The sequence below is a fragment of the Podarcis liolepis genome (genome assembly GCF_965112155.1).
Source record: "Podarcis liolepis genome assembly, chromosome: 4".
In the NCBI taxonomy this organism is placed as follows: domain Eukaryota; kingdom Metazoa; phylum Chordata; class Lepidosauria; order Squamata; family Lacertidae; genus Podarcis; species Podarcis liolepis.
In genome coordinates this window covers 38,404,382-38,429,366 of record NC_139558.1, presented here as the reverse complement: position 1 = coordinate 38,429,366, position 24,985 = coordinate 38,404,382, and the positions used below count along the sequence as shown (strand labels likewise).

Genomic DNA, 24,985 nt, shown 5'->3' with positions numbered 1-24,985 from the left:
AATTTGGTGGGCTACTGGCATTGAATAACAACTATTAGTAAATGGTGCTAGAAATAAGATAGGAAAAAAGAAGTGCTTCTGTGAAATGTTTCAGAAGCTGTAAGTACTCAACAATAAGAAGCATGGATTATTATGAAAAGGGGAAAGAAAACGGTATCAGCTCATTTTGAGATTCTGGGATATTGCCAAGTTATCCAGGTCTTGAGCTAGGAACCTAAGATTCCCCATCAAGTCGCAGAAAATAATAGTTTTGCACATTCAGCTGTGAATGGCAGGCAATATTAGGTGTCTGGATTGATCAGGCCAGGTATAAATTCTAGGTCTACCTTCTGCTTACTGCACTAAAGGGCTCAGGCTCAAACCACTAAACAGGGCCAATAACTGGGCCTAAAGAATGTTGTAGGAGATACAGAGGGGATAAGCCCTTTCCATCACACCTCCATTGCCACTGTTATCATCTTTCAAATGTTGGGGGCTGAACTTCTGCAGTGGGCAATCTTCTTCCATTCTGTAGGCTCCCTGTACAGTGATCTTCCAGGTTCTAAACAACACATGAGGTCTGCACAAGTAGAAAAAGCTGTCATCTGGAGAAGTTCTTTTCCTAACACATGAAAGGCCATGAAACCACTGATGAGGACACAATGGATGGTGCAGAGTCAACAGGTTTGTCCTCACTCTCCCCCGCTTTAACACCTGAAGAAGGCTGTTATTGTGTAACCAAGTCTTATGGCCTCCATTGTGCTGTGTGACATCATAGCAGTCACTTTCATGAGTCGTAAACATATGGTCCCACAAAATGGAGAAATCCTGACTACAGAAATGATTGAGAAAATGCACAAAACAGTAGAAGGTTGGGATATTTTGCAGACTCCTTCCTCAAACCTCATGAAAATTCACTTTGGCATTAAAATATACTTAGCTGGTCTAGATTTTGGTACAATTACTCACTGCCCATCTTATGTCTGAGAGGTGTCAGGATGAACTCTTCAAAAATGTTCATAGTCAGGGGCCATATCTGCTGATTAAATGAAAGCGCCTTTACAACTCAGTTCTTTTTCTACACTGGAAATCTGCAATTTCTAAAACTTTTCAGTTTGAAAGTATGACTGGCCACTTTCCAGGACCTGCAAATAATATTCCCTTTATAATTCTTTCAAATTAAGCAAATTAACCAGCTTTGTTTTTAAGCAATGGTTTATTCATTATTATTTTTCTTCCTGTGTCTGGCATTTCTGAAGAATAGTAGGGAAATTGCAAAACAGGAACAAATAATCTAGGTCAGACCATGCACTCTTCAAGCATTTTGTTTAATTAAAACAGTTAAAGGATATGTTCTATACAAATGCTGTTATTGTATGGGGGGGGGACTAGAAGCAATAAAATCCTAGTTATATTGAAACACACTGAAAATTTGCAAATCTTTGCCAGCTGTCTACTTATGCTTTTGTAATTAGACGAATTTTATAAGATCTGGCCCAGGAACAATTCTCTGTAACCTTCTCAGATGTCTCCCAGGAAGTGTAAATGGCAACATTCAGATAATCAAAATAAGCCATTTGAAAACCACTGCATGACAGTAAAACAGTGTTGGGTAGGTGTTATTTGATAGTTATTAAACCAGGGAAAGATACTAGAAAGCTTTCCTTCCTTCCAAGGAATAAAGCTTTTGAAATGTCAGCAGAACATAAGATGTTGAATGTCAAGAAGCAATGTCAGCTTTCTTCAGATAAGGTCAGCTTGTCATTTTTTGTAGGTCTTCAGCTTGAACATGGCTCCAGCGACGGTACAAAGCTCTGTGTTTCAGACCTATGATTGCATCTTCTGTTATTCTGTTATAATATTCACAGGATTTCTCTGGTGCATATGGGATCAGTTTTGGAGATTATCATGGGGGCACATTTACTCAAAGGGCTGGATTTGGAATTGATTGATGTCATGACTAGGGACAAGTCCACCCATTTCATTTGCTCTCAGTTTCTCATTTTTCCAATCTTGCATTCGGGGCCTTATCCAACATTGCAGCTCCACTGGCACAAGGGATTTCCATGCATGCAACAGAACGGCCTCTCCTCCTGTTCCCTGCAGCCCCCCTGCGTACTCTCAAAATCATTTTAGGGGTTTGTGGTGGGTAGAAAAGCAAGTAGAAATCCTGTTTTGCCAGCATTCGATACTGTCTCAGTTCTTCACCTCTCTGCAACAATTTCTATGTGTCTTTAAAAAATCCTCATGCAAATTTATCAGCATTTTACTGTATTTTCCTAATGTTTGTATGCAATTTTGCCTAATATATACATTTTTTTGCAAGCATTTCCCTTTTATATACTGCATTTTTATGTTATTTTCACTAATATATGCATTTTTATGCGCATTTCGCCATAATACAAGCATTTCTATTTATACATATTGTTTGACTGGTGAACTCCATCGCAAAATTTGGAGAAGTGTGGATTTAAAAGAATAGGTGTTTTGGTTCTCATATTGATTCAGGAAGTGCAAATTAGGTAGTGCCTCATTAAACTGCAGACAAAACTTATTTTCTCCACCATGTCTAGTTATGACTAACTTTTAAGTCCCATTGATTTTAGTGGGACTACTTTAAGCATGACTTAAGTCTGGCTCTAACTCACAGAATTTATCTCAGAATTAGAATCCACATTATTTTCTGGGGTAAGTAGGATGTGATCGAAATCTACCATTCTGTACAGCTCTGTCTCCATGTAAATTATATGTGAACACAATAGTATTTATTAGTATTATTAGTATTAGTATTAGTATTAGTATTAGTATTAGTATTAGTATTAGTATTAGTATTAGTATTAGTATTAGTATTAGTATACCACCCTACATCCATAGATCTCAGGGAGGGTCACAGTATACAACACCAAGTGTTCTTTTTTGAAGAAATGTTTGATTGCCAGCTCAGAAATAAATCCTATCAAGTCATGGGACAGAGAACAGTTTTGCTTATTTTTTATGCCAAGAGTGGGTAAAATGCTTAAATCCTGTTTTCTTAGAGCTAGTCCCCTTTACTTTAGCAGTATTACTTGTTTTAAGCAACAACTGGACCTAATGGTCGGGGGTCCCTTTACCTTTATAGGAGGAGGAGGAGAAATATATGAAGCCAGTGTTGTAGTGTGTGGGGTGTGTGCGTGCCACAGAAGTGGTTGCTTGCTGATCAGAAGGTTGGCAGTTCGAATCCCCGCAATGGAGTGAGCTCCCGTTGCTCGGTCCCAGCTCCTGCCTACCTAGCAGTTTGAAAGCACATCAAGTGCAAGTAGATAAATAGTTACCACTCCAGCGGGAAGGTAAACGGCGTTTCCATGCGCTGCTCTGGTTGGCCAGAAGTGGCTTAGTCATGCTGGCCACATGACCTGGAAGCTGTACGCAGGCTCCCTCAGCCAATAAAGCGAGATGAGCGCTGCAACCCCAAAGTCATCCGTGAATGGACCTAATGGTCAGGGGTCCCTTTATCTTTACAAAATTTCAACATGCAGTGCTAGCTCAATACAGCTGTGTGCTGCTGTCACTGGGCTCCGTTGAAAACGGCTTCTCCATGAAAACCAGGAAGAGACCACTCCAGACAACGGAACAATTATTTTCTTATTTCTGGGTGGCATGGAAGCCATTAGGCATTGAGTGTACATGCATGCTCTATCCGTTTCCCTCCCACTCCCACCCCTCTGTGTACTGGCAGCCCGTGCTCTGCCACTGTGTACAGCCTTCAAGAAATGAAAGCCTGGGGGCTTATCAGGTATGCTTCCTGCAGCTTTTGCCTCACAGAAAACCACTGTGATTTGAATATGCCGAATGACCTGAGAAGGCATCCTGAAATAAATAAAATGCCATTCAAGCCAGTTCCTATATTGCATCTAGCGTTCTTGAGAACCTGAAGTTTCTGGAAAACCCACATGAAGTAGAAACAGACGAGGCTCTGCAGACTTTTTAGAGCTTCCTGCAGCAAAAGAGCTCTTTTTGTCTCCCTCATTGTTCTCCATCAAGTGTAAACAATGATCTTGTCAATCAAATATGTTTGCACCACTCAGGGCTGACACTGTATGCAGAAATACAGTGCCATTTCACATCAGAATGTCAGCTTCTTCCAACTCAAATGACTGCTGTCTGCATTGTCTCCCAGATCTCCACGTGGGTGTATACGTGTGTTTGCAAAAGCTTGACCTTGCTTAGGCAAATACATCACTTTTGATTCATCCTTGTAACAGTTAGTTACTTGTCCACAAAAGTCTACCCTGTCAGCACATGTCTTGGTTCGTAAACTTGGATAAGTGTTGCAAAAGACAAAGACAATTTCTGCTCAAGTATGTTTGCTTTTGGGATTTAAGGGCCTAGTTTGGTTCATTTGGGTTTAATGTTTTCAAACATACACGCACAGCCCTAAATAAACCTGTGACCTGACAGACCAGAAGAGAAAGAAAGCAAAGCCAAGCCCATCACTGGCACTCTGCAGTTTTGTTTTCCAGTTCATAAGATTTTTTTTATAAAAAAAACCTGTTACGTGTGTCCTGCTGTGATTAGGAAAACCCTTCAAAGAAAAGGGCTTGCTATATCAACATTCATAACACAAAAGAACACATAAAACCTCACACACCTAATTCTTCGCTAACAACTAGTGTGATCTGTTCCAGGTTCAGGAGCCATTTGTTGAAAAAAGAGAGTTAATTAAAAAAAGGGGGGGGGCTAAATAAAATTCCAAATCTTTCTGAGAGCTTAAAAAGGTAGCATCAACAATGCAGACAAAGAACAAAGTATTTGAAATGCTTTGTTTGATGTTTTGCCAACTGGCTTATAAGTTTAACACTTCCATTTTATGGTTGCCATTTCATTATTTGAAAAAGTTGCATGGGTTTCAAGGAGCCCTGAACCCCCCCCCCCAAAAAAAGGAATCTATTTTGATGTGGTCTGCTCAGCAAAAGACCTTTTTCTGCAGAATGAATGGATCATTTGATTGTTTAATTCTAAACTTCATGAAATGAAATGTTTTAAGTAACAGCAAGTTAGGAAATAAGACAAATTAGATTTCCTTTTCCTTTCTTTTTGATTGTCCCTTCATAATGTGTAATCTGAAGCGTATGTGAACCATTAAGCACCCACTTTAAAAGAATAAAACTCATTTGCTCCAACCCACCAAAAAAAGAACATATTAACAAATAACAATTGCTTTGTGCTGTAGAAAATTGAAATGTGCCTAGTCATAATTTAACCCACTGAAAGAGTAATGTGGAGCTGAGCTAACCCAAGAGCTTGCATTTGAAAACATTTTCTCACCCCTTGAAAAGAGCCCCGTGTTTTCAACAATTCTGGAGGGAAAATGGAAAAGGCACAACAGCATTCACAGAGGGAGGAAACTCAACACTGTTGCCAAGACAACAACAGCATCTAAATGTATATATATTGTCTATCCACACTGTATTGCTGGGACTTAAAGTCATAGGTTGACGTGCATCTGATATCACCAGTGCTAATTTGCCCTCACTGAAGTCACCAGACAATGAACTCTGGTTGCTTCTTCCATATTATGTTTATAAAATCATAGAATTGTCGAGTTGGAAGGGACCTTGGGGGTCATTTAGTCCAACCCCCTGCAAAGTTTACTAGGGATGCACATTGAATTTGGCCTAAGTTTAAGATTCAGACTGTCCTGGGCTTTGGCCAAACTGGGTTGAGGCAGCCCCAGATCTCCCTGGGTTAGGTCAGACCACCTGGAATAACTCAGGAGCCGTCAAAAGGTGAGGCAAGTACCTCCTTTATCCTCCCAAGTAAGCATGTGCAGTAGCAGCTGGCCGAGTGTTTATTATAATGATTTTTATTCCCTAGTTTCTGTGTTTATTGCATGGTTGAAGCTTATTCAGTATTTTGTACCCCACCCTGGTATTTTATGAAGGGCAGGTTTTAGATATCTTTAATAAATATAATATATGTTTACAAAAAATAGTACTCAGTTGAACTTGTGTTGCTAAAATATCTCTCCTACCCTGAAACTACTACAAAAATACTTAGGTCAAAGTAAGGGCTTCGGGATGTCTCTCTTAATCGTGCCTCAAACTGTTTCTTCAGGGGTATGGTAAATGGCTTATAACCCAAGATAAATGACTTCAGTTGATCAGACATTTTCTCCATGAAAAGCAGAAAGGTTGCCCCAATACATACTTGATTTAAAGAAAGATGAAATACAGATACAGAAAAATTCTCCAGTTAATAGATTAAAAGTGACTATTAGGGAATGACCAGTGCAAGAGGAAGGGGTAGCAAAAGAGGGTAAGACAGAAAAAGAAGCGGTGAAGGAGGCTCATTTTAAAGTAAATAAATAAATTGGTGTGGCACTTGGAACTGAATGGTTGCAACAGATTTACATTATACAAAATTGAAATCTGTTGCCAAATAAATCGCAGTCCAAGTGGGACAACTGACTCTGAAAATAATGTTTCAGCCGATTTTTCTCAAATAACAGATGAAGCAAAGGCATCTGAATGAAATGCAGTAATAAATAAAAAAGTGAAGCATTGTTACCCCTTTCTGCAGGGACTGGAGTTTGTGCCCTGGAGTGGCAACTTCACTCATCTGGGTCCACTCCAAGGGAATAAAAGGCAGGCTGTGCTGCACTCAGCACCACAGTTCTTCCCTGGCTTTCCCCCCACGCTCCCTATTTTACTGTGGTTTCAGGGCTGTCCAAAAGGGAGGGCAACAGCCCAGTTTTTGAACCTTGCTATGGATAATTATCAGTCTCTGTTTTCAGGGCCAGGGAGGAACATTCCTATAAACAGGTTGGCTGGGTCCCAGGCAGTTCCTATAGACAGATGGGCAGGGTATGTGGGTTTTTTCTACCTCATAACTATCACCACAACTTCAGGGTGGAAGAGGCATTGGGCTAGATGCTCCCCCCCATCCTATAGTGGGACCCCCTTAAGGGATCTTGGAGAGCTGCAGTGACTGTCCACATGCCCAGCTTAGGCACCGAAGGGCCACACCACTCCTTTCCATTGAATAACCATGATTCACCAGAAGCAGTAAACCACTGCCTATGCCAAACCTGTTCCATCTGTAATCAATAAAGTTGTGGCCAATTTGAATCCAACATGCCTCCTGGTGTTTATTTGTTGCCTGAGCACTTCAACTTCACTGGTGAAACGCTGTCACTGCCCCTGGGCCTGCAATAAACACATACGCTGCTTACACATAAATACACTGAACCCTGAGCTGTAGGTCAGTACATTTATTTGTGAAAAGCCACTGGCCATCACAAAAATCTCTCAATTTATTCTCCAGTATAAACTGGTAGTCTTGGTTCAGGATCTGATTTGGAAAATCTTGGGCAGGTGTGGGGAAGCCTGCTAGCTTTTCTCGGTTTTATCTGCAGAGCTATCAGTTGAAGCTGTTAACCGATCAATCAGTGGGAGCCCATTTTAATTGAGAGTTACTGAACATCAACCTTTTCGTGCGTATTTAGATTCTGTACATTACTTTCATACAAAATGAGAAAGACAGAATTGATATTCCTTCCCTCCCTTCTAATACAGGCAGTTAATATTGTTAATTAAATTGTAAGTTATTCAAGTCCTACCTTCAATATCTAGAAAGACTGTCTGTATCAGAATTTTAAAATATATTTAAAACAGCAGTGATTACTCAACTAAAATTTTTTAATTACTTGACAGCCCAGATAAGAACTAATGTAACATTTGCTAAAACACACATTAAAATAAGTCCAGGAAATTCATTCCAAAAAAAGTTTTCATTGTCAGTCAATGAAAGGATCATTGATGCACCAGTCAAAATGTAGTTAGTAGTACAACTTAATCAAATAAATTGGTTAAACAATTTTTGTCTGATGTATTTTAAGACTGAAATGCTCTAAAACAACTAAACTAGTAAAGTGTAGCTAGCAAGAACCCTGCAGGCAATTGAGTGTGCCTTTTTCACTCCAGTTGGCTTCCTGGTCTGCCCAACATACATGAAGCTCTACTGCCGTCTGTTTCTGTCATTTTTATATCTTCTCAATTATATAACTGATCTCATTAACTTGTAAACTTCAAGGGCGACAGAAGTTCATGTATGGTTGAGGCCAGTACAATGAGAACATCTGACAATCAAGTAATGTAATTCCTGCTCCAGTTTCTGAATCTTCCTGGAAGTTGAAGATTGGGGCACACTGGGAAATTATGCATGGGTCTCAGCCGGCAGACAGGCGTTCACTGCAGGATTTGAAAAGGCAAAAACATAAAAATAAAAGTTGAAGCACTGAGTCTAAACACTACAAAGTCTTGTTTATGAATAAGAGTGTGGAAGAGGTATGCTTTTTCCCCTTAAGCAAGTTTTCATTACAATACAAATACATCTATTTTTGAGAAAAAACATTTCACATATGTAATTTAAAAAGGAGGATTCTAATACGGCAACACATTTTATTCTATGGAACTGGTAATGCACATTCTTAATATGCGGAGCCGCAGCGTTAGTCTAACCAGCAGTCAATCAAAGGATGACATTAAAAAGGAATGCTTTTGCCTGGTGCCTGGAAACATGCAATGATGGTGCCAGATGAGTCTCTTCAGGGAGAGCATTCCACAAGCGGGAAGCAACCACTGAAAAGACCTGTTCTCATGATGCCACCCTCCGGACCTCAGATGATGATCGCATGGTTCAGGTTCTGCCTCAGTTTTATATCTGTTAAATAGAAATGTTGGCATGGATCCTAAACAGGGAGGAGGATGGAGACAAAACCAGTTGGTTCTGTTTGCCATTGGCTCTGGTTCTGACTTCCACCTTACCTGTACCAATGAGTCCCAGCAACCATTGACAGAAGATGTTTAGGAAGCAAGGTTAAAATCAAGCTACAAGATCCGTGCTACTTTGGAGCCATTCAACCATCCGAACTCCCCCCACAGATATCAGTCTACAGTCGACGTTGAACAAAGAAGTCTTTATATTGCTACATGTAGCCCATATTTTTATAGAAACAATGTCAGTCTGCTTTTTCTGGCTTATATGTCGCTTTCCTTCAACCTCGCCATCTGGCCACAGATTATTTTTGGATGAGCAGAATGAATGTACAAGCAAAAGTTACACTTTATCCCCATGACGCCTCCTAAAAGAATGGTTTGTTTGTTTTTTGTTTTCCCCCACCCCAACATAAATGATTCCCAACTGCCAGGTAAAAAGGCAAATGAAGTGGCTTTCACCTGTAGGTCGGGTTTATAAATCCATTTTGAGAATGTATGACATTAGGCTCTCACTAATTCTCACAGAAGCAGTCCAAAACATTTTTAAAGAGGGCATAATGTCCATTTATAAATTAAACCAAATGTTACAAGTTTGGAATAGGATACTTGGCAAAGCATGCCTTTCTGCATGTTGTCATGTCATTCCATTATTTTCAGGGTGTTTTTTTTTTAAAGAGCAAAAGCAAACAGACAAGAATGAATTAGGAATAAGAGAAAACTATTGTATTCACAGTCACAATAGCTTTGGTGATTTCATCAGGCTGAATGTTCACACGCGAGAACAAAGTTCACACACGAGAGCAGAGTTTTAAAACCCTCCCTCCATGTGTCTCAATGTGTTAAAAGTTATACAGTGGTACCTCGGGTTACAGACGCTCCAGGTTACAGACACTTCACGTTACAGACTCCACTAACCCAGAAATAGTACCTCAGGTTAAGAACTTTGCTCCAGGATGAGAACAGAAATTGTGCAGCGGTGGCGTGGCGACAGCAGGAGGCCCCATTAGCTAAAGTGGTACCTCAGGTTAAGAACAGTTTCAGGTTAAGAATGGACCTCCAGAATGAATTAAGTTGTTAACCCGAGGTACCACTGTATGTATGTATGTATGTATGTATGTATGTATGTATAGAATAAATAGAGATGGAAGTGTGGGCATGTATGAAGTACATGATATCAGAGAGTTTTCATTTTATTTTAACAGAACTGTTGATCATTCTTGGTCAAGACATCTTAGAAAAGGGACATTGTTTTGCATCTCCTTGGGTGACTTCCATAGGAGATCCTGCATTGTCTAGTTCTGACCAAGAATAATCCAATAAGCTACAGAAGAGTGATGTCCATTGATTTGGTCTACTCTGAGGAGGAATAGAGTTGAATGCCACCCATTTCACTTGGTTTACAGCAAATACCCAGCGATATGAATACAAGGCAAATCTTACCCCCCCCCCTTAAATTTATTTAATGCATATAAGTGACAATCTATCATTTGCCATTTGGCTTTTTGAGTAATCCTTTTTATGTAGATTATTTTGTGCTTTTTGATGGTGGCACAACTGTTGATAATTCATATGAAATGTTATGCTGCCTGGGGTATGGCAGTCCTTTGAGCCAGGAAAGAATGAATAATGTTCCTTGACTAGCATAGCAAAATACCTTAAACCAGCCTGCATAACTGTCTACCATCTAACAAGACTTTGTAGCTGACGGTCTATTGCATCAGTGCAGTAGCGTCCTGGATAAATTCTGATTTTGAGCTCAGCTCAACAGTATTCACTAGCAAAGCATCCATGTTTCAAAGTTGCCCTCCTCCCATTAAAAAGTAGCGCTAGCAGATCATTTTAACCAGGTATGAAATCATGTTATTTTTGAGAGGTTTTATAGATTAAGTGATCCCATCAACAGTTTTTTATTTTTTTTAAGGAATAGACGATTTGCTATGCTTACCAAAGATAAGTGGGGCTGAAAAAGAAAATTAATGTTATCGTTTAGATTCTGCAAACTCAGAATGATTCACAACCTCTTATAAAGATTACATTACAGATACTTGTTCGGGATCAAAATAACTTTTGATCCTGAACAGATGAAGAAAATGAAGACTTGAAAAGTCACATCTTCCAAAAGAACTGGAGCAAAATTTACATCCACACTCTTAAAAACCGTGCATAACCTGAGGCTCTAATTAGTATAACAAACTAGAGCTGTAATGCTGTAGAATGCTGCTCTGAAGATGTCATTTTGGCAAGATCTCTTGCTTATACATCTTGTGGTTCCTTGCATGAAAGAGGTGAAGCTTCCTGGCTTAAAGTTTTCTTAGGTCCTTATAAGAAACAGGAATGATCTGGGCCCTGAACCAGTGAAGGCTCCAGCCTGTTTCTGCTCTGCATTCTCTTCTGTTGCTTGGCAGAACAAGAAGCAAATGAATACATCCGTTAGCCACATATACACAAAAAGGAATAAGGGACTTAAAACCATCCAAGTGTGAAAACTAAACAACATTTCAAAAAGGCCTGTTCCAGACATCTCCAGACGTTGTGGGTGGATGAACAAAGACCTGTGCCAAAACTTTAATTGTCAGGCAAGCATAATTATTGGGGGGGGGGATAACTTCCTCTGCCCTAACGATTCCAGGTGAGCCAGAGGTCTATTACAGGCCAGTGAGTTGTTCAAAGACTATTTCAAGGAGTATAACAACAGAAACCAATGGAAGCAATTAAGTAACTCCCATGCAAGCTCCAATGCAGGGACTGAAAAATCAAAATGCCCATGAAATTGTTCCTATTGTCACAAGAAACTGCCACAAGAAATATTCCGGAAAGAGCCCCTTACATATTTAAAGGGACTTTTCACTATGAACTTTAAATAGGGCCAGCTTTTCATCAGCTCGATCCAATCCTGTATATTTAAATGGTTGTAACCTTTTACATTTACAAATGCACTTATTGGCCATCTGAACATGCTAAGGTTTGTTTTGGATGATTGCATTAGCCATTTCATAGCCTCTTGTAAAAAAAATTTCCTAATAAAGCTTGTATTTTGCTTTGTGCAAATAAACTTAATTCCTCAAGACTAATATTTGATTGATATTATCAAATTTCATCAGATGCACAAAGGTCAACACTCAATGCAAACCTTTTCAATAGGATGTTCATAAGGTTGAAATCCTCAGAAACTATGGCTGAAATCCACAGGCAAATTGCTTCAGAATAGCCTCATTACTTTTAGGCAAAATAAGCTGCCCATCTCTTAAATAGAAGAGTTTGAAAGTTACATTGTGTCTATGCAGTTGAGATATCAGCCTACCACTGACAGAAGGAGAGACCCTGCCTCACCACATGGGGTTCCATGCTGGAGGCATTTGCCAGATGTTTGGGTGTTGCAGATGGAGCCATCAGTGGAGCAGTCCTGCTCCAATCACTGCTGCTTCCTTTCCTCTCCTTCCTTCTTTCCCTGCTTGGTGAAAGTTGAGTCACTAGCTTACCATCACCAGCAAGAAAGAGCCCACAAGAGAGAGCCTAAGAGGCAGACAAGAGGAAAAATTGGTCCAATGCAGTCTCCAGCTGGGAACTATGTAACCCAGCTCTTCAACACTCATGGGGGGGGTGTACTGTGGGCTGTCTCTTGCTGGCAGTGGCAGGCCAGCATCTCAACTTTCTCCCAGTAGTGAAAGAAGGAAGGAGGAAAGGGGTAGCAACATCCCAATAGTAAAAGTAGCTAGAGCCAATGACAGGCAGAGTCAACTAATTCTAGTTTTGTCCCTATCTTCCTCCCTGCCAAGCTCTACAAAGAGAAACACTGGGACAAAGGAAGAGAAAGCTGAAAGGCAATCCCATCCCAAGGACTGGTTATAAGAAAGAAGGTAGGCATGTTGGGGGCTGGTTGAGGTTGTTGGGGCAGTTCCTCCTTAGCCCTAATGGACTAGCCTCCACTGTTAATTGATTTAATGTGTGGACGCGGGTGGTGCTGTGGTCTAAACCATGAGCCTAGGGCTTGCCGATCAGAAGTTTGGTGGTTCGAATCCCCATGATGGGGTGAGCTCCCATTGTCCGGTTCCACCTTTGCTTTAAAGATCAACGACAGAATCGGCTGCCTAGGAAAGCTGTTGAAGCACTTTCCTTGATTAAGGGATATCAGTAAAAAGCTAGGGCAGACATTCTTCATGTTCAGAACGCTGGACCAGTAGCAACCTTTGGACTAGAAATATTGTGGGGAGCTTTCCAGCATGTTATTCTTCATCTCCATGATTCTGTCATTGTAATTATAAGCTGAAGTATGCATGTTGGTTCTCCCTCCTTTTTTAAAAAATAGAAACAGCCCATATCCTAGCCCCACACATAACAAGAACGTGAACTCATTCAGGAAGGTGTCACATTCCCTTCATTTTGTCATACAAAGCAGAAAGGCACATGTTGACCGCCTTATTGCTTTCTCCTTCCATGCTGCCTATATGGATAGCATAATCTTTTAGATTGAATCCATGCAATATATGATGCCATAAAACCTGATATGGAAGATCATCCTTTTATCCTTCATAATCTTTTCCCTCTCCCCCAATTCATAAAGCTTTGCTTTCTGACCCCTGAATAGCTTCTGTACGAGACCATGTTATGCTGCTGGGTTCCTGATTGTCTGAGAAACACTGCATAACAGCCAGTTATGGATGCAATCAACTGTAATTTCACTTATCTCTTGAGATTAGCATTTGGAGGTTTGCTAATGCAAATGAAATGCATGCACTGTTTTGCATTTAAACCATTTTATGAGCATTATGTCTCCAAAAAGCCCCATTCTACAGTTATGGCATACAATAGCATTTTATTTTTATTTGCATCTGCTTCATCCCAATGCGATAAGAAATAAATGCTGGATTTTACTGACTTATTTTACAAGAATATTACAGACTTCAGGAAGAAAACAATATAGAGGACATTCATAATATTAACAGTTCATGGCCTCAGAGAAGCATGGAAGAGTTGTTTTACAGGCTTATGCAGGGATGGAGTGGAAGGCTGCGTCTCATTTTTGAGTGCTACCATTACCCATTAAGCTTCGATGACAGAAACTGTAGCACAAGTTCTGCTTTGCTGTGTTTTTTTCCGTATTACATTTTATAACTTTCCCCAATATGTGATTTCCACCACTAAGAAATTGCCACCACTGCAAGATTTATGTCATTGCATAACTTGCCAAGTGCTCCTTTTAAAGCCAATCAATTTTCGTTTTTTCCTCAGATCATTAAAAATATATATAGCGCTGTTTGAAGTCTTCTGCAGGAACAAATGAACCAAACCTTAGAAGCTGCCTTTTATTGTTAGTCCAGCAAGCTCAATATTGTCTATACTTTTGCTCTCCAGAGTTTCACACAGGAGTCTTTCCCCAATGCTGGAACTGGTTGAACCCAGATCACTTTGGACACAAAGCATGCATACCACTGATGTACAACCTCTTCCCACAAGTCTGTATCCGTCAAGGCCCCTCAGGCTTATACACACCAGAAGCAAGAAGGTAGACCACAATCCACCAATGGGCTAATGGGCATGGCCAATTTCTGATAGGTTCCCAAGTGCCAGACTCTTGTAAAGAATGTTGGACTAGATCAGCTTGGTGCCCTCCAGATGTTTTGGACCTCAGCTCCCATCCGTAACCTCTGTACAGCTCTGTACATCTATACCTCTGCACAGTCTCAGAGATGAATTTTGAAACTCTCCCCATCCCTAGAAATTTCTCCATGGATGTTGAAGTTCTGAATTACCTGGTTTTGTTTCTGAAGTAGAACCGGTGAATGAGGAATTCTTCAATACTCTGAGTTTTGTAAAATTTTGTGTCTGGATTTTGTACAAAGGCATTTGCCCCTACAGCCAGGAATAAAGAGAAGGGCACACATGGTGGGTTAATTAAAGAGCCACAGCTTTTATCCAACTTATTGAGACTTATATTTTATATGGCCAATGTATTTAAACTGGCTTACACCCTGGTGCCAATTTACCCAATTCACTCAATAAAATAGCGTAGGATAGTGGATTCCACCGTGGGTTGGATGGCTCACATAAATGAAAATAAATTAGTTGGAAATGAGAGTTTTCATAGCTTAAACTGTGTGTTTGGTATCTGTATGGAATAATTGTGGTTCAGATAGGAGATACACACACACACACACACACACACACAGAGAGAGAGAGAGAGAGAGAGAGAGAGAGAGAGAGAGAGATAAATGAATTTGAGTCCAGGATCAAAGCATACAGGTAAAGATGACACTAATCCCTTTTGTACTGTATCATGTTTCATTCTATCTTATCAACAGACTGCTTCTGAGATCACAAACTCCACCTGACTTGCTCATGCTTCCACCATCTTTGCCCATGAAAACTTTGCTGTGTTGCTATGGTGGGGCATGTAATGACACCTAGCGGTCAGAAAAATTCACTACACATGCACAGTCCCTTTGGTTCCCTTTCAGGATGTCCTTCCTCAAATATTTTATGCGATGCAAACCTAATGAATATTGCTGCTTTTCAAGCCAACCTCTAAACTTTCGTAGAGTCTACAGTTTGAGTCCCGGATGATTTGAGATTACTAAGATGAAAGCAGACTTTCAAAAGCTTCTGAAACAGCCTTTCAAGCCAGTGAGCCAGTGAGCATATAGTTTGGAGAGTGAGGACTATTAACAGTCATATTCATGCATCAACACAAATGAAGGATGCCAATCATTTGCCTGTGAAAGTTACAGAATATGAAGGACAGAACGGGGAAACACAATTCTCTGGCTCTTCTAGTGATGAGGAAATGGACCAACCCATATTGGGACTTCAGAGAAGTGGCAGAGAAAAACGTTTCAGAGTTGGGGATCTGACTGGATAAAAATGTGAAAGCAGAGCAGCAGCAAAGGGACAATGTGTCTGAGAGGGGAATGAAACAGTTAAAGGTAGGAAGAAGCACCAAGGAGAATAAGAACAACCAAGTCTGAAGGGAAAACTCCTGGAGAAGTAGTAAAGAGTGGGGGAAATGATTAATTTCAGAAAGTCAATGCACCCACATATTTATTTGTAAATTGCTTGTAATAATTTAACCTGTAATTGATGGAGTGATCTAGTTTTTATTTCCTTGCTGATATATTGTTGGTACTGCCTTGCATGCGAAACAGATCCATGAATTATGTTAGCTTGTTATTAGCTTGAATTCTGTTGGCTTATTATGCTTTGATTTCTTATAGGATAGCAAAGTGATTTTTGTTGTATATTTTTCTCATTTCTATGGATTGCATACTGCTGTTGAGTACAGTATTCCTTGGATACTGAAACTTTTTGGGGAGGGGGTCCTTACCCATTTTAGGTGCAATAAAAAGTGAGAATTGGGGGAGCTTACTTGAAAAACCACCTTACTCTGCAAAATCTGGATCCTTTCTCCCTCTCTCTGCGAAGGGTGTGACAAAGAATGTTTGCTTTTCTCAGCTTCTGTAATATAAGTTGTTTTCATATTGCATTCTTTAATATAATTGTATGTTGCCTTGGGTGTTTTGTCAGCTGAAATGTGGCCTATACATTTTAATGTAAATAAAGGAATTTGGTTGACAGGATTAGTGAACTAGTGACTCACAAACAGGATTCCCACCAGAACTTGTCACAGATCATCAGGAACCAGAACTACCATCCAATGTATTTCCAACACCATCATATTATCTTAAGTACCACATTCATCCATATGAACCTACCTGGGCATTGAGATTAGCATTTGAAACTCTCCTCTGGTCCATCAATAGCAAAGATTAGATTCATTCCCAGACACCTAGTGGTGGCACCAGAAAATGGTATTGTGGCACTGACAACACACAACAGCTGAAAGATACATTATGTTCCTGGATCTTTAGACAATCAGAGTTTCTGGAATGAGTGAATGAATGGATGGATGGATGGATGACAAGGCCAGCAGAATGAAAAGGCCTCAGCATTAGGTGTCCATTTTGCATTGTTTTAAAACATACCTTCAGTTTATTTTCACTGTATGTACTGCTTTTTAAACTATTTTAGCTGTTTTCATTGTGTGTTTGTAAAGCACCTCAAGATGTATGTAAAAGGCGACTCATAAATAAATAACCAATTTTAATCTAGAGGACAAATTAATGAAACAACATAAGGTTACTAATTATGTTTTGAAGTGAAATATCACTTTTTCTAAATTAGCAATTAGCCAAGCCAAGCAGCAGCAAAGCAAAAATAGCCTAGAAAACAATTCAAATTAAAATATAGTTTAAAACATGAGAGAGATTTTAGCATTTAAATTGCAGGCTTGAGCCAAGATTGTCTACAGCTAACAAATGTACAGAGAGGTTTCCTCAAACTTGATTTGGATTCAGAAGCTGACAACGAAACCCTCCATTTTATCACATCGCCTGCTGGGCAGCCTGCTGGAAGCTGCAGGCCTGTGATGAGCAAGTACCAAAGGCAGAAGCAGCTTGCTGGTGACAAATAGCTGCTGCTCTAGCTTCTCAGCAAGTAGGTCCCTGTAGTCTACTAGGAGGGAGAAAGGGAGGCCCAAGGTGGTTGTGGGGTTGGCATGGGGCAAATTCATCAACAGGGACAGTGCGGTGTTCCTGCCAATGCATTTGCACTGCACTGGCCAACTCACCACCTCTCCCCTCTCACTCCTTGTAAGCAACAGTGACCCATTTGCTAGGGAGCTAGAGTAGTAGCTCTGTCCCTCCCAGTGGGTCATTTCTGGCCAGAGGCAAAAGTGGGGTGGGAAGCAAAACTGAGGAGAGCAAGAATCTCACCTTTATACAGCTGGCTGAATTCCAGACATACAAGTGCCTTATGCACAGACATCTTTCTATCTTCCATGCAGTCCAGAAAGAGGCATTATCCCATTTCAAGAACCCATCCCTGCCAGGAAAATCACTCATTGTGATTGTGAGCAGGAGCAGCACATCCAGCTTCGTCACCTGAAGCAGGATGCGTCACCCTGCTGCCGCCGCCACTGCCACCAGCACTGCCATACCTGCCACCCCCTGCACCACCCGCTGTGCCACTGTGTGTCCTGAAGCAATTGCTGCTGGTGGAGAAGTAGCGCTGGCACCAGTGTGAATTTGGGGTGAGATCACACCAATTTGGGGCGAGGTCTCGCCCCAAATGGATATGGTATTGCCTGAAATGGATACCAACGCCACTTCTACGGCCCCTATAAGAATAGAAAGGCATTCAGTGCATGTCTGATGTTTCAAGTACAAAGCTGGGCCCACCTCAAACAACAGTTGAAGAATTGGCTGTAGAAATATAGTGTTTCCATTAAACTCTATTATTCACGTTCAGTGTTGTGGTTCTATGCCAGGGATCAGCAAAGTTTTTGTGGCTTGGGCCGGTTCACGGTCCCGCAGATGCCGTGGTGGGCTAGAGTGTGCGTGCATGCACAGATGTGCAAACGCTATTTCTGGCACTCCTTCTGGCACAGAGGAGGCATGCACAGCTTCCCATTGGCTGCAGGAGCTTCCTGCAGCCAATGGAAAGCCAGCCAGTGTCGTGGAAGGCGGTCCCTGCTCTGCTCCACAATGGTTTAGCATGGCACATGGGAGCTGCCCAAGTGGGGGGCGGGGGTCCCCGAGTGGAAGGCAGGGGTCCATGGGCCGGTTAAACAACCCCCATGGGTTGCTTGTGGCCCATGGGCCTTAGGTTGCCAACCCCTGTTCTATGCTATAAGAGTCTATGATTCAGTTATTCTTATTGTGCAGCTCTCTGGAATAATCTCTTAGTGAGATTAGCACCATATGATAATGAGTTTTCCAAGTGACACACACTATGGCCCAGCCTGCACATAATGGTAAGCCAAACTCTTGCTGAGTGAATGAGCAAATGTGCAAGATCTCCCCTAGGCAGATCACAAGGGGTAATCCCATGACAAACTTTGGTTGGAGCTCATAGTTTGTTGGGAGTGAGCAGGAGCAGCAGGATGGAAGGAGGAGCTCATGTTTGCTCCTTAGCACTAAACCATGGTTTGGCTTAGTGTGGCATGCAGACCAGGTCAGTGATCAACAATGGTGATCTAAGCGATGTTGCCAAAGTTATTTTCAGCCATTTGAACTCAGTGTATTTTGGGAAGTGACTCAAAAGAAGTTTCCAGGTCTTTTGTATTTCCTTCAAGTCCTCCATGCTTCAATCTAGCTCTCCTTTCCTCATTAGGCACGTCATTCATTTTAAAAATAGACTAAAATATACCCTTGCTCTTCTGGATATATTGGGCTGAATTAATATCACGACATGAATCCATAAGCACCTTTGCTTCTGACAACTTCACAGAACATAGCAAGGCAGAAGAGGAGTGGGGCGTATGATATTTTATCTTTGTAAGTTTGATTGAATGCTATGGGGAATGAGGTTGATTTAATTTTATTTGTAAATGGAAAGGCATGTTTATTGAGGAAAGTGGATAGGTTGACTGACGGGGCGCTAAGAATATGAGGTTCACAAGACTCCAATTAGTGTAATCCATATATGTGTTCAAAAGAAAAGGGCCTTTTGAAAATGTCAGTCTTGTTTGTTCTGGAGTGAAATTTAATTTGCTATGCACAAAGGAATGTAAATTTTATTCCAGTGTGAGCCTGACATTGTTTTAGAGTTTTGGAATCAAGGTATATAAAAAGAGGCAGTGAAACATCCAGTGTGTGACAGTTTTAGACCAGATGTATATTTTATGTGTGAGAAGTTCAGTAGCTCGGAGCTGAAACTGCTTTGTTTATGTGAAATGCAAGTCGGAGGACAATCTTTCACTTTGTGACTGTTTTATGTTAGAAGGAGAGGGGATTACACTTTCTTCAGGTTTAGAATGATAATGATTCAGCTGAGAAAATTATATTGCTGATTATTATTTCTTTATTTAAGGTTGTGGAACACTTGAACGAGTGCCTAGAAGTGGTTTTGGGATGGATGAGGGCAAACAAACTGAAGCTTAATCCAGGCAAGATGGAGGTACTGGTGGTAGAGAAGCTGATTGATCTAGATAAAGAATTACAACTGGTTGTGGAAGACATATCACATGCAGTAAGAATTAACTGAGCATTTTTGGTTTCAGAGCTCCTTTAATTTCCATGTCAAGAAAGTGCTTCTTTTCTCCTGTGTTCTGTGTTTTTCTAGGGGAGAGATGTGTGCGTGTGTGCATGTGTGTGAAATGTGGCTCCTCAACTTCCCTACCCAGCCCTCAAAACTCTTCCTAGACACCACTTCTCCACTGGCTTTGCTCCATATCCTCCTTGGTTTTCGCTGGGCTGGAATTGTCAAACTGTGATTATGTCCCTTGCTTTACTGGATGGAGCTGTGGTTGTGTGGAAACCTCTGACCCATGGCTGCTTAAATGTAGCCTACAGTACAAAGGCTACATCCATTGCTCTGCCCATTTTTTTGCCTCTGCTTCTGCCTAGTCCTTGTATCTGGCTTAGCTGACCACTGGCACATGGGCCCCTGGAAGTCACAAACATAATGGATATTGTCATGGACTGGTTGGATGCTGAGGAGTGGTGAGAGACACCAGCTGGAGAACCCCAATGGCATCCCCAGGGGAAGAAGGCTCAGAGCCAGGGGATTGGTTGTGAGACGATGATGAGTGGTCAGAGGGAAAAGATGGTGCAGACTTGGAGGAGGAGTCAGAAGCTGAAGAGGCAACAGGGATTAGTGAGCAGGGAGAGACTGTGGCAGATAGTAGTCAAGAATCAGACGCAGAAGCGGAGGCTGGAGAGGAGTGGGGCAAAGAGGCAGAGATGAGGGAGGTTGCTAAAGAAGCCAGGGGGGTCTCCCCCTCCTGTTGTGATCAGGTCTGCTGGTCTCCCAGAACACGAAGAGGATGGAGCAAAGAGGCTGCTGGGGAAGGAGGCAAGACCTACTGAGAAGAGTTGCTGTGATCACTAGGCCTGTGGTGTTTTGACTTATTGGAATAAATATTTAACTTCACTGACACCAGGTGTTCTATTGCTGACCCGCTCCTGACTCCCACACCTGACAGATATCTATTTCTGAATGAGTATTTGCAACTTTGCCATCTTGACACAGATACAAAATGTGCATCCACATCAACACAATTGATTAGATACTTCTTGTTCACAGCACCAAAGGCACCTCCAGGTTTGGGGAGCTCTCAGGCCAGCTGGCTCCATGCCTCCCTCTTTAACTGGGACCTCCTTCTGCTCACCACAGTCACCACTGCCCATACACTCACCTTTGCCCTCTGTACTCAACCAAGGTAACGACTCATGCTATTGTCCCTGTTTGCAAGCTCAGAGAGGGAAAGTAAATAGGCAGTGATAGCAAATAGGAGCAGCAGCGGGAAAAGGGGACCCTAGGATTTGGCAGAGGTCCACCTGCTGGGATACAGGTCTCAGCAGATGCCCAACAATGACCACTGCTGGCACAGGCTCTGCATGGCATTCTTGTGCTCATGGCTGTATCTGGATCAAGCCTTCTAGTTTCATGTTTTTCTCATCGGCAAGCACCCAGATGTTTATGTTTCTTTCAAATTGAAGATTTGGCCGGATGTAACATTTCAAAATAGGAATTAAACTGGATTTTGAGGACTTCCTCAAGATTAGCCAGGATAGGCCTGACATTGGGGAATATGGGAGGGGTGGGACAGAAATGTTAATATCTATAATGTGCAGTAGGGAAATCACTGGCTGCAATCCAGAGGCATATTTTAATGGTTAGCAAGGGCCTGCGGATATGTCATGACACCTTTTGCCATTTTTCTTCATGAGACCTCCCTTCTCTATATTTCAAAATTGGATTTCTATACACTATGTATTGCAGGGCTGGGGGCTGGGGAGGACAGCTGTCAGGCATCCTTGACATACAAAGCCATTTGGGGCACATGGAGTTGATCACACAGCCTTTTGTTTTCTCCATCTATAGAGATTCCAACAAGATTTTAAAGAATGTTTTTATGTGTGACAGTTCTCTGCTTTTGCTTAAAGTCAAATGCACACCAGCAGAGAGATCCACAATATTTCCACTCCAAACACCAGGCCCTCAGGGTCCATGGGGTGACTCAAAATAGTTTAAAAAGAACAATGGCTCATTGTTCTTTTCATATTAATAACTACAAGCAAACTGTAGGCTTATACGCAAACATCCTTGATGTAGTTGTTGATAAATTACCAAGGCTCTCACAGTCTGGAATGATGGCAGGAGGCAGAAATGGGATTACTAAAGGGCCACAACTTTATTAATTCCAGGGATCCACAATGAACAGCAAAATGTGAACCATGAACGCAAATTGCATGGTGCAGATCTCTCTAGCATAAAGTAAGAACTAGGCCAGTTAAGCCTCCCCCTTTCTACATCACGTGGGCATCTTCACCCAGCTTGGATCAGTCTGAACCAAAGGCTTGCCAAGGGAATCCCTGCCAATACCAGTCCCTGCACTTTTTGGTCCACTTTAGATGAGATTATATCACCAGGGCCCAATGGTACCCTCCCCCATACTTCCCTAAGCCAATTAGAAACGAGAGGTTGGGAGAAAAGCAGCTCCTCATCCTGACAGCATCCAGTTCTATGGGAGTAGGAGGTCCAATGTTTGGTCCAAGTCAAGTCCAAGCAGAGAGCAGGACTTTGGACAGCTCCAGGGTGAGGTGGGCTGTGGGCTGAAGCGTTCTTCTGCTACAGAAGATGTTCTATCTGTAGGGAGTTAGAGGCTGAGTCAGCACTAACCTAACTGGCACAAAAATGTATTTCTCCTCAATCTGCAATGTAGTTTATCCTTGCCTTCAACATGTTGCTATCTGTCTCCAGCAGCGGTTCTCAACTTGTGGGTCCCCAGATGTTGTTGGACTACAACTCCCATCATCCCTGAGCTCTGGCCTTGCTAGCTAGGGGTGATGGGAGTTGTAGTTCAACAACATCTGGGGCCCCACAGGTTGAGAAAGGCTGGTCTACAGGGTTTTGCAAACTTGGTCTCCAGCTGTTTTGGGGGACTACAACTCCCATCATCCCAAGCTAGCAGGATGAGTGGTTCAGGATATTGAGAATTGTAGTAAAAAAAACAAACAGCTGGACACCCAAGTTTGGGAAACCCTGGTCTAGAATGATTCTAGACTGAAAGACTCAGAAGATGAGCATGATAGGCAGGCAGGAAGCGACTAGTAGCAGCTGAACAAGAAGAAGTCACTAGAGCACTCAACATTTTTGCTGATGCTGTGGCTGTTGTGGAAATGCAAGAGCTTAGTAACATGGGGAGCTGCCTGTCAAGTCTTTGCTCCATCTAGCCCTGTATATAGACAATATTGACAGCAGCTTTATTATTTATTAAATTTGTATACCAGCCTTCATGTGTAGATCTCAGGGTGGCTCACATGAAAATACAGGATAGAAAACATATAATAAAAACAAGAACAAACCAATAACCCCACTCCCCTTTTAAGGTTTTCAGTTGGAACCTTTCCTAACTCTACCTGGAGATGTCCAGGGATAGAACCTGTAACTTTTTGCGTTCTTTCTCATTGAGCTACAACCCTTTTACCCTTGCCACTCAGTAGACAAAATTCTATCGCTGCCACTAAGGGTCATGCTCCTTCCCCATGCCTTATAAACTGATGCCCTGAGGAAGTGGGTGGGGATGCAGAAGGTGCAGCTGAGCAGAGAGCTGGATGCTCACCCTTTCACCCATGTAATGCACAACACTTTGTAGCATAAGCTGATGCCCTTTTCCTAGATCTAAACTAGCACAGAGTAGGGAGTCTATAGCCCTCCAAATGTTCAGCTTGTCATGCTGCTGGGGCTGATGGGGAGTCCAATAACACGTGGAAGGCCAAAGGTTCTACATCACTCCTGCAACCAATTCCAGCATAATATGGATGCCATGTGCAAATGGTACTTGTTAAAGTGCCCTTAGCAAGTGTAACATACATGGTTTTGAATGTACATCTTCATGAGTCCTTGTATGCATACATAACACAAAAGCTGGCTGTGAGTGAATGAACACTAACAGACACACACAAACCCAACCCCCTGTAGCTTTGTTTATTCAAGCACCTCATTAAAATATACACTATTCTGACAGCTGAAAAACCCAAGTTCTCTCACTGGATAGGAGCAGGAAATTTAGTTTTCCAGTGACCCACCGCAGGGATGTTGCTGTTCTGCATCAGCACCTCCCTATTTGAATGATCTGGGTTAGGATCTAATGAAAAACAAAAGTCTGATCATCCATCTTCTTGAAATGTGATGGATGAAAGAATGACAAATTGAACAGAGACAGTTGGAGGTTCTTTATATCATTCTTGGCTGCACATTTGATCAGCTTGCCAAGTTGCAAAAGGGAAACAAAATATTTTCCTGCCAATGCTAAACTGCTTAAGTGTGTCCAGAGACAGAAAATACGAGACGTAGCAAAATGAATATCAGAATATTGTTCAAGATTGAGTGGACTGTTCAAAATCTTAATGGTGCATAATTTTTGGAAGCTTAATTTGAGTATAAATCATATCGCCACATTGTTACTTACGTATCAGAATAATTTGGCGGAAGAGTTAACCAATGCTGTGAATTCTAATGCTCTGCATATCAGTGTAATGTCTTCATACAATGCTGGAAAGAGGCTATTTTAGAAAAGAATTGCTGGCACTTAAGACAACATTACTGAGGGATCATAAATCCTATTGCTCAGGGATAAAAAAGTCATACATTATGTGGACATTAGTGGGTGTGATTGTATTTAATAACCATTCCATTAGATCTTGCACAATTGGGCTCTGAATAGTAATGTGAAGTGCGTACCAAATGCTATCCTTTGCATTACTTGAAACGTTTGGTGTCACTTTTGTTACTGAAGACATTGGTTCAGTGGGCACATGCACTAAGTGTATGCCCTGGAATTATATGATACTGTTAGGTTCACTTAAGAGGATGCTGTGCAATGAGAATAGATTCTTTGCAAGTACACAAAGGAATCAACCCTTCACATAGATTGGTTATCCTCATTGGAAAAAAAAACCCCATTGTGCCGGCACTAATCATTGCACTAGCACAAACATTTCATTGAATGCTGCCATTTAAGCAGAATGTGGGAGGAGATACCTAGACCTATAAAAGAGACTCCCCATTTTTATCCTTATAACAACTCTGTGATGTAGGTTGGGTTCAGAGACAGTGACTGGTCCAAGGTCACCCAGTGAGCTCCATGGATGAGTGTGGATTTGGCCTCCCAGGTCCTAGGCCAACACTCCAACCATTGCCACACACCAGTCCAGCACATCATTACCAGGCAGCACACCATCTTTAAAATG

The 24,985-nt window shown here is 41.6% G+C and overlaps 1 protein-coding gene across 1 annotated transcript in view; it reads left to right on the top strand.

Annotated features, from left to right (window-relative positions):
* Nucleotides 1-15,423: 15,423 nt before the first annotated feature.
* Nucleotides 15,424-24,985, top strand: part of PNPLA4 (patatin like domain 4, phospholipase and triacylglycerol lipase) — a gene marked incomplete at both ends in the record, with an annotated part of 68,661 nt that continues 59,099 nt past the window's right edge. Inside the window, 4 exon segments of the mRNA XM_083500590.1 lie at nt 15,424-15,570; nt 19,599-19,757; nt 20,814-20,949; nt 21,938-22,007. Coding sequence (XP_083356716.1) covers nt 15,424-15,570; nt 19,599-19,757; nt 20,814-20,949; nt 21,938-22,007 — 512 coding nt within the window.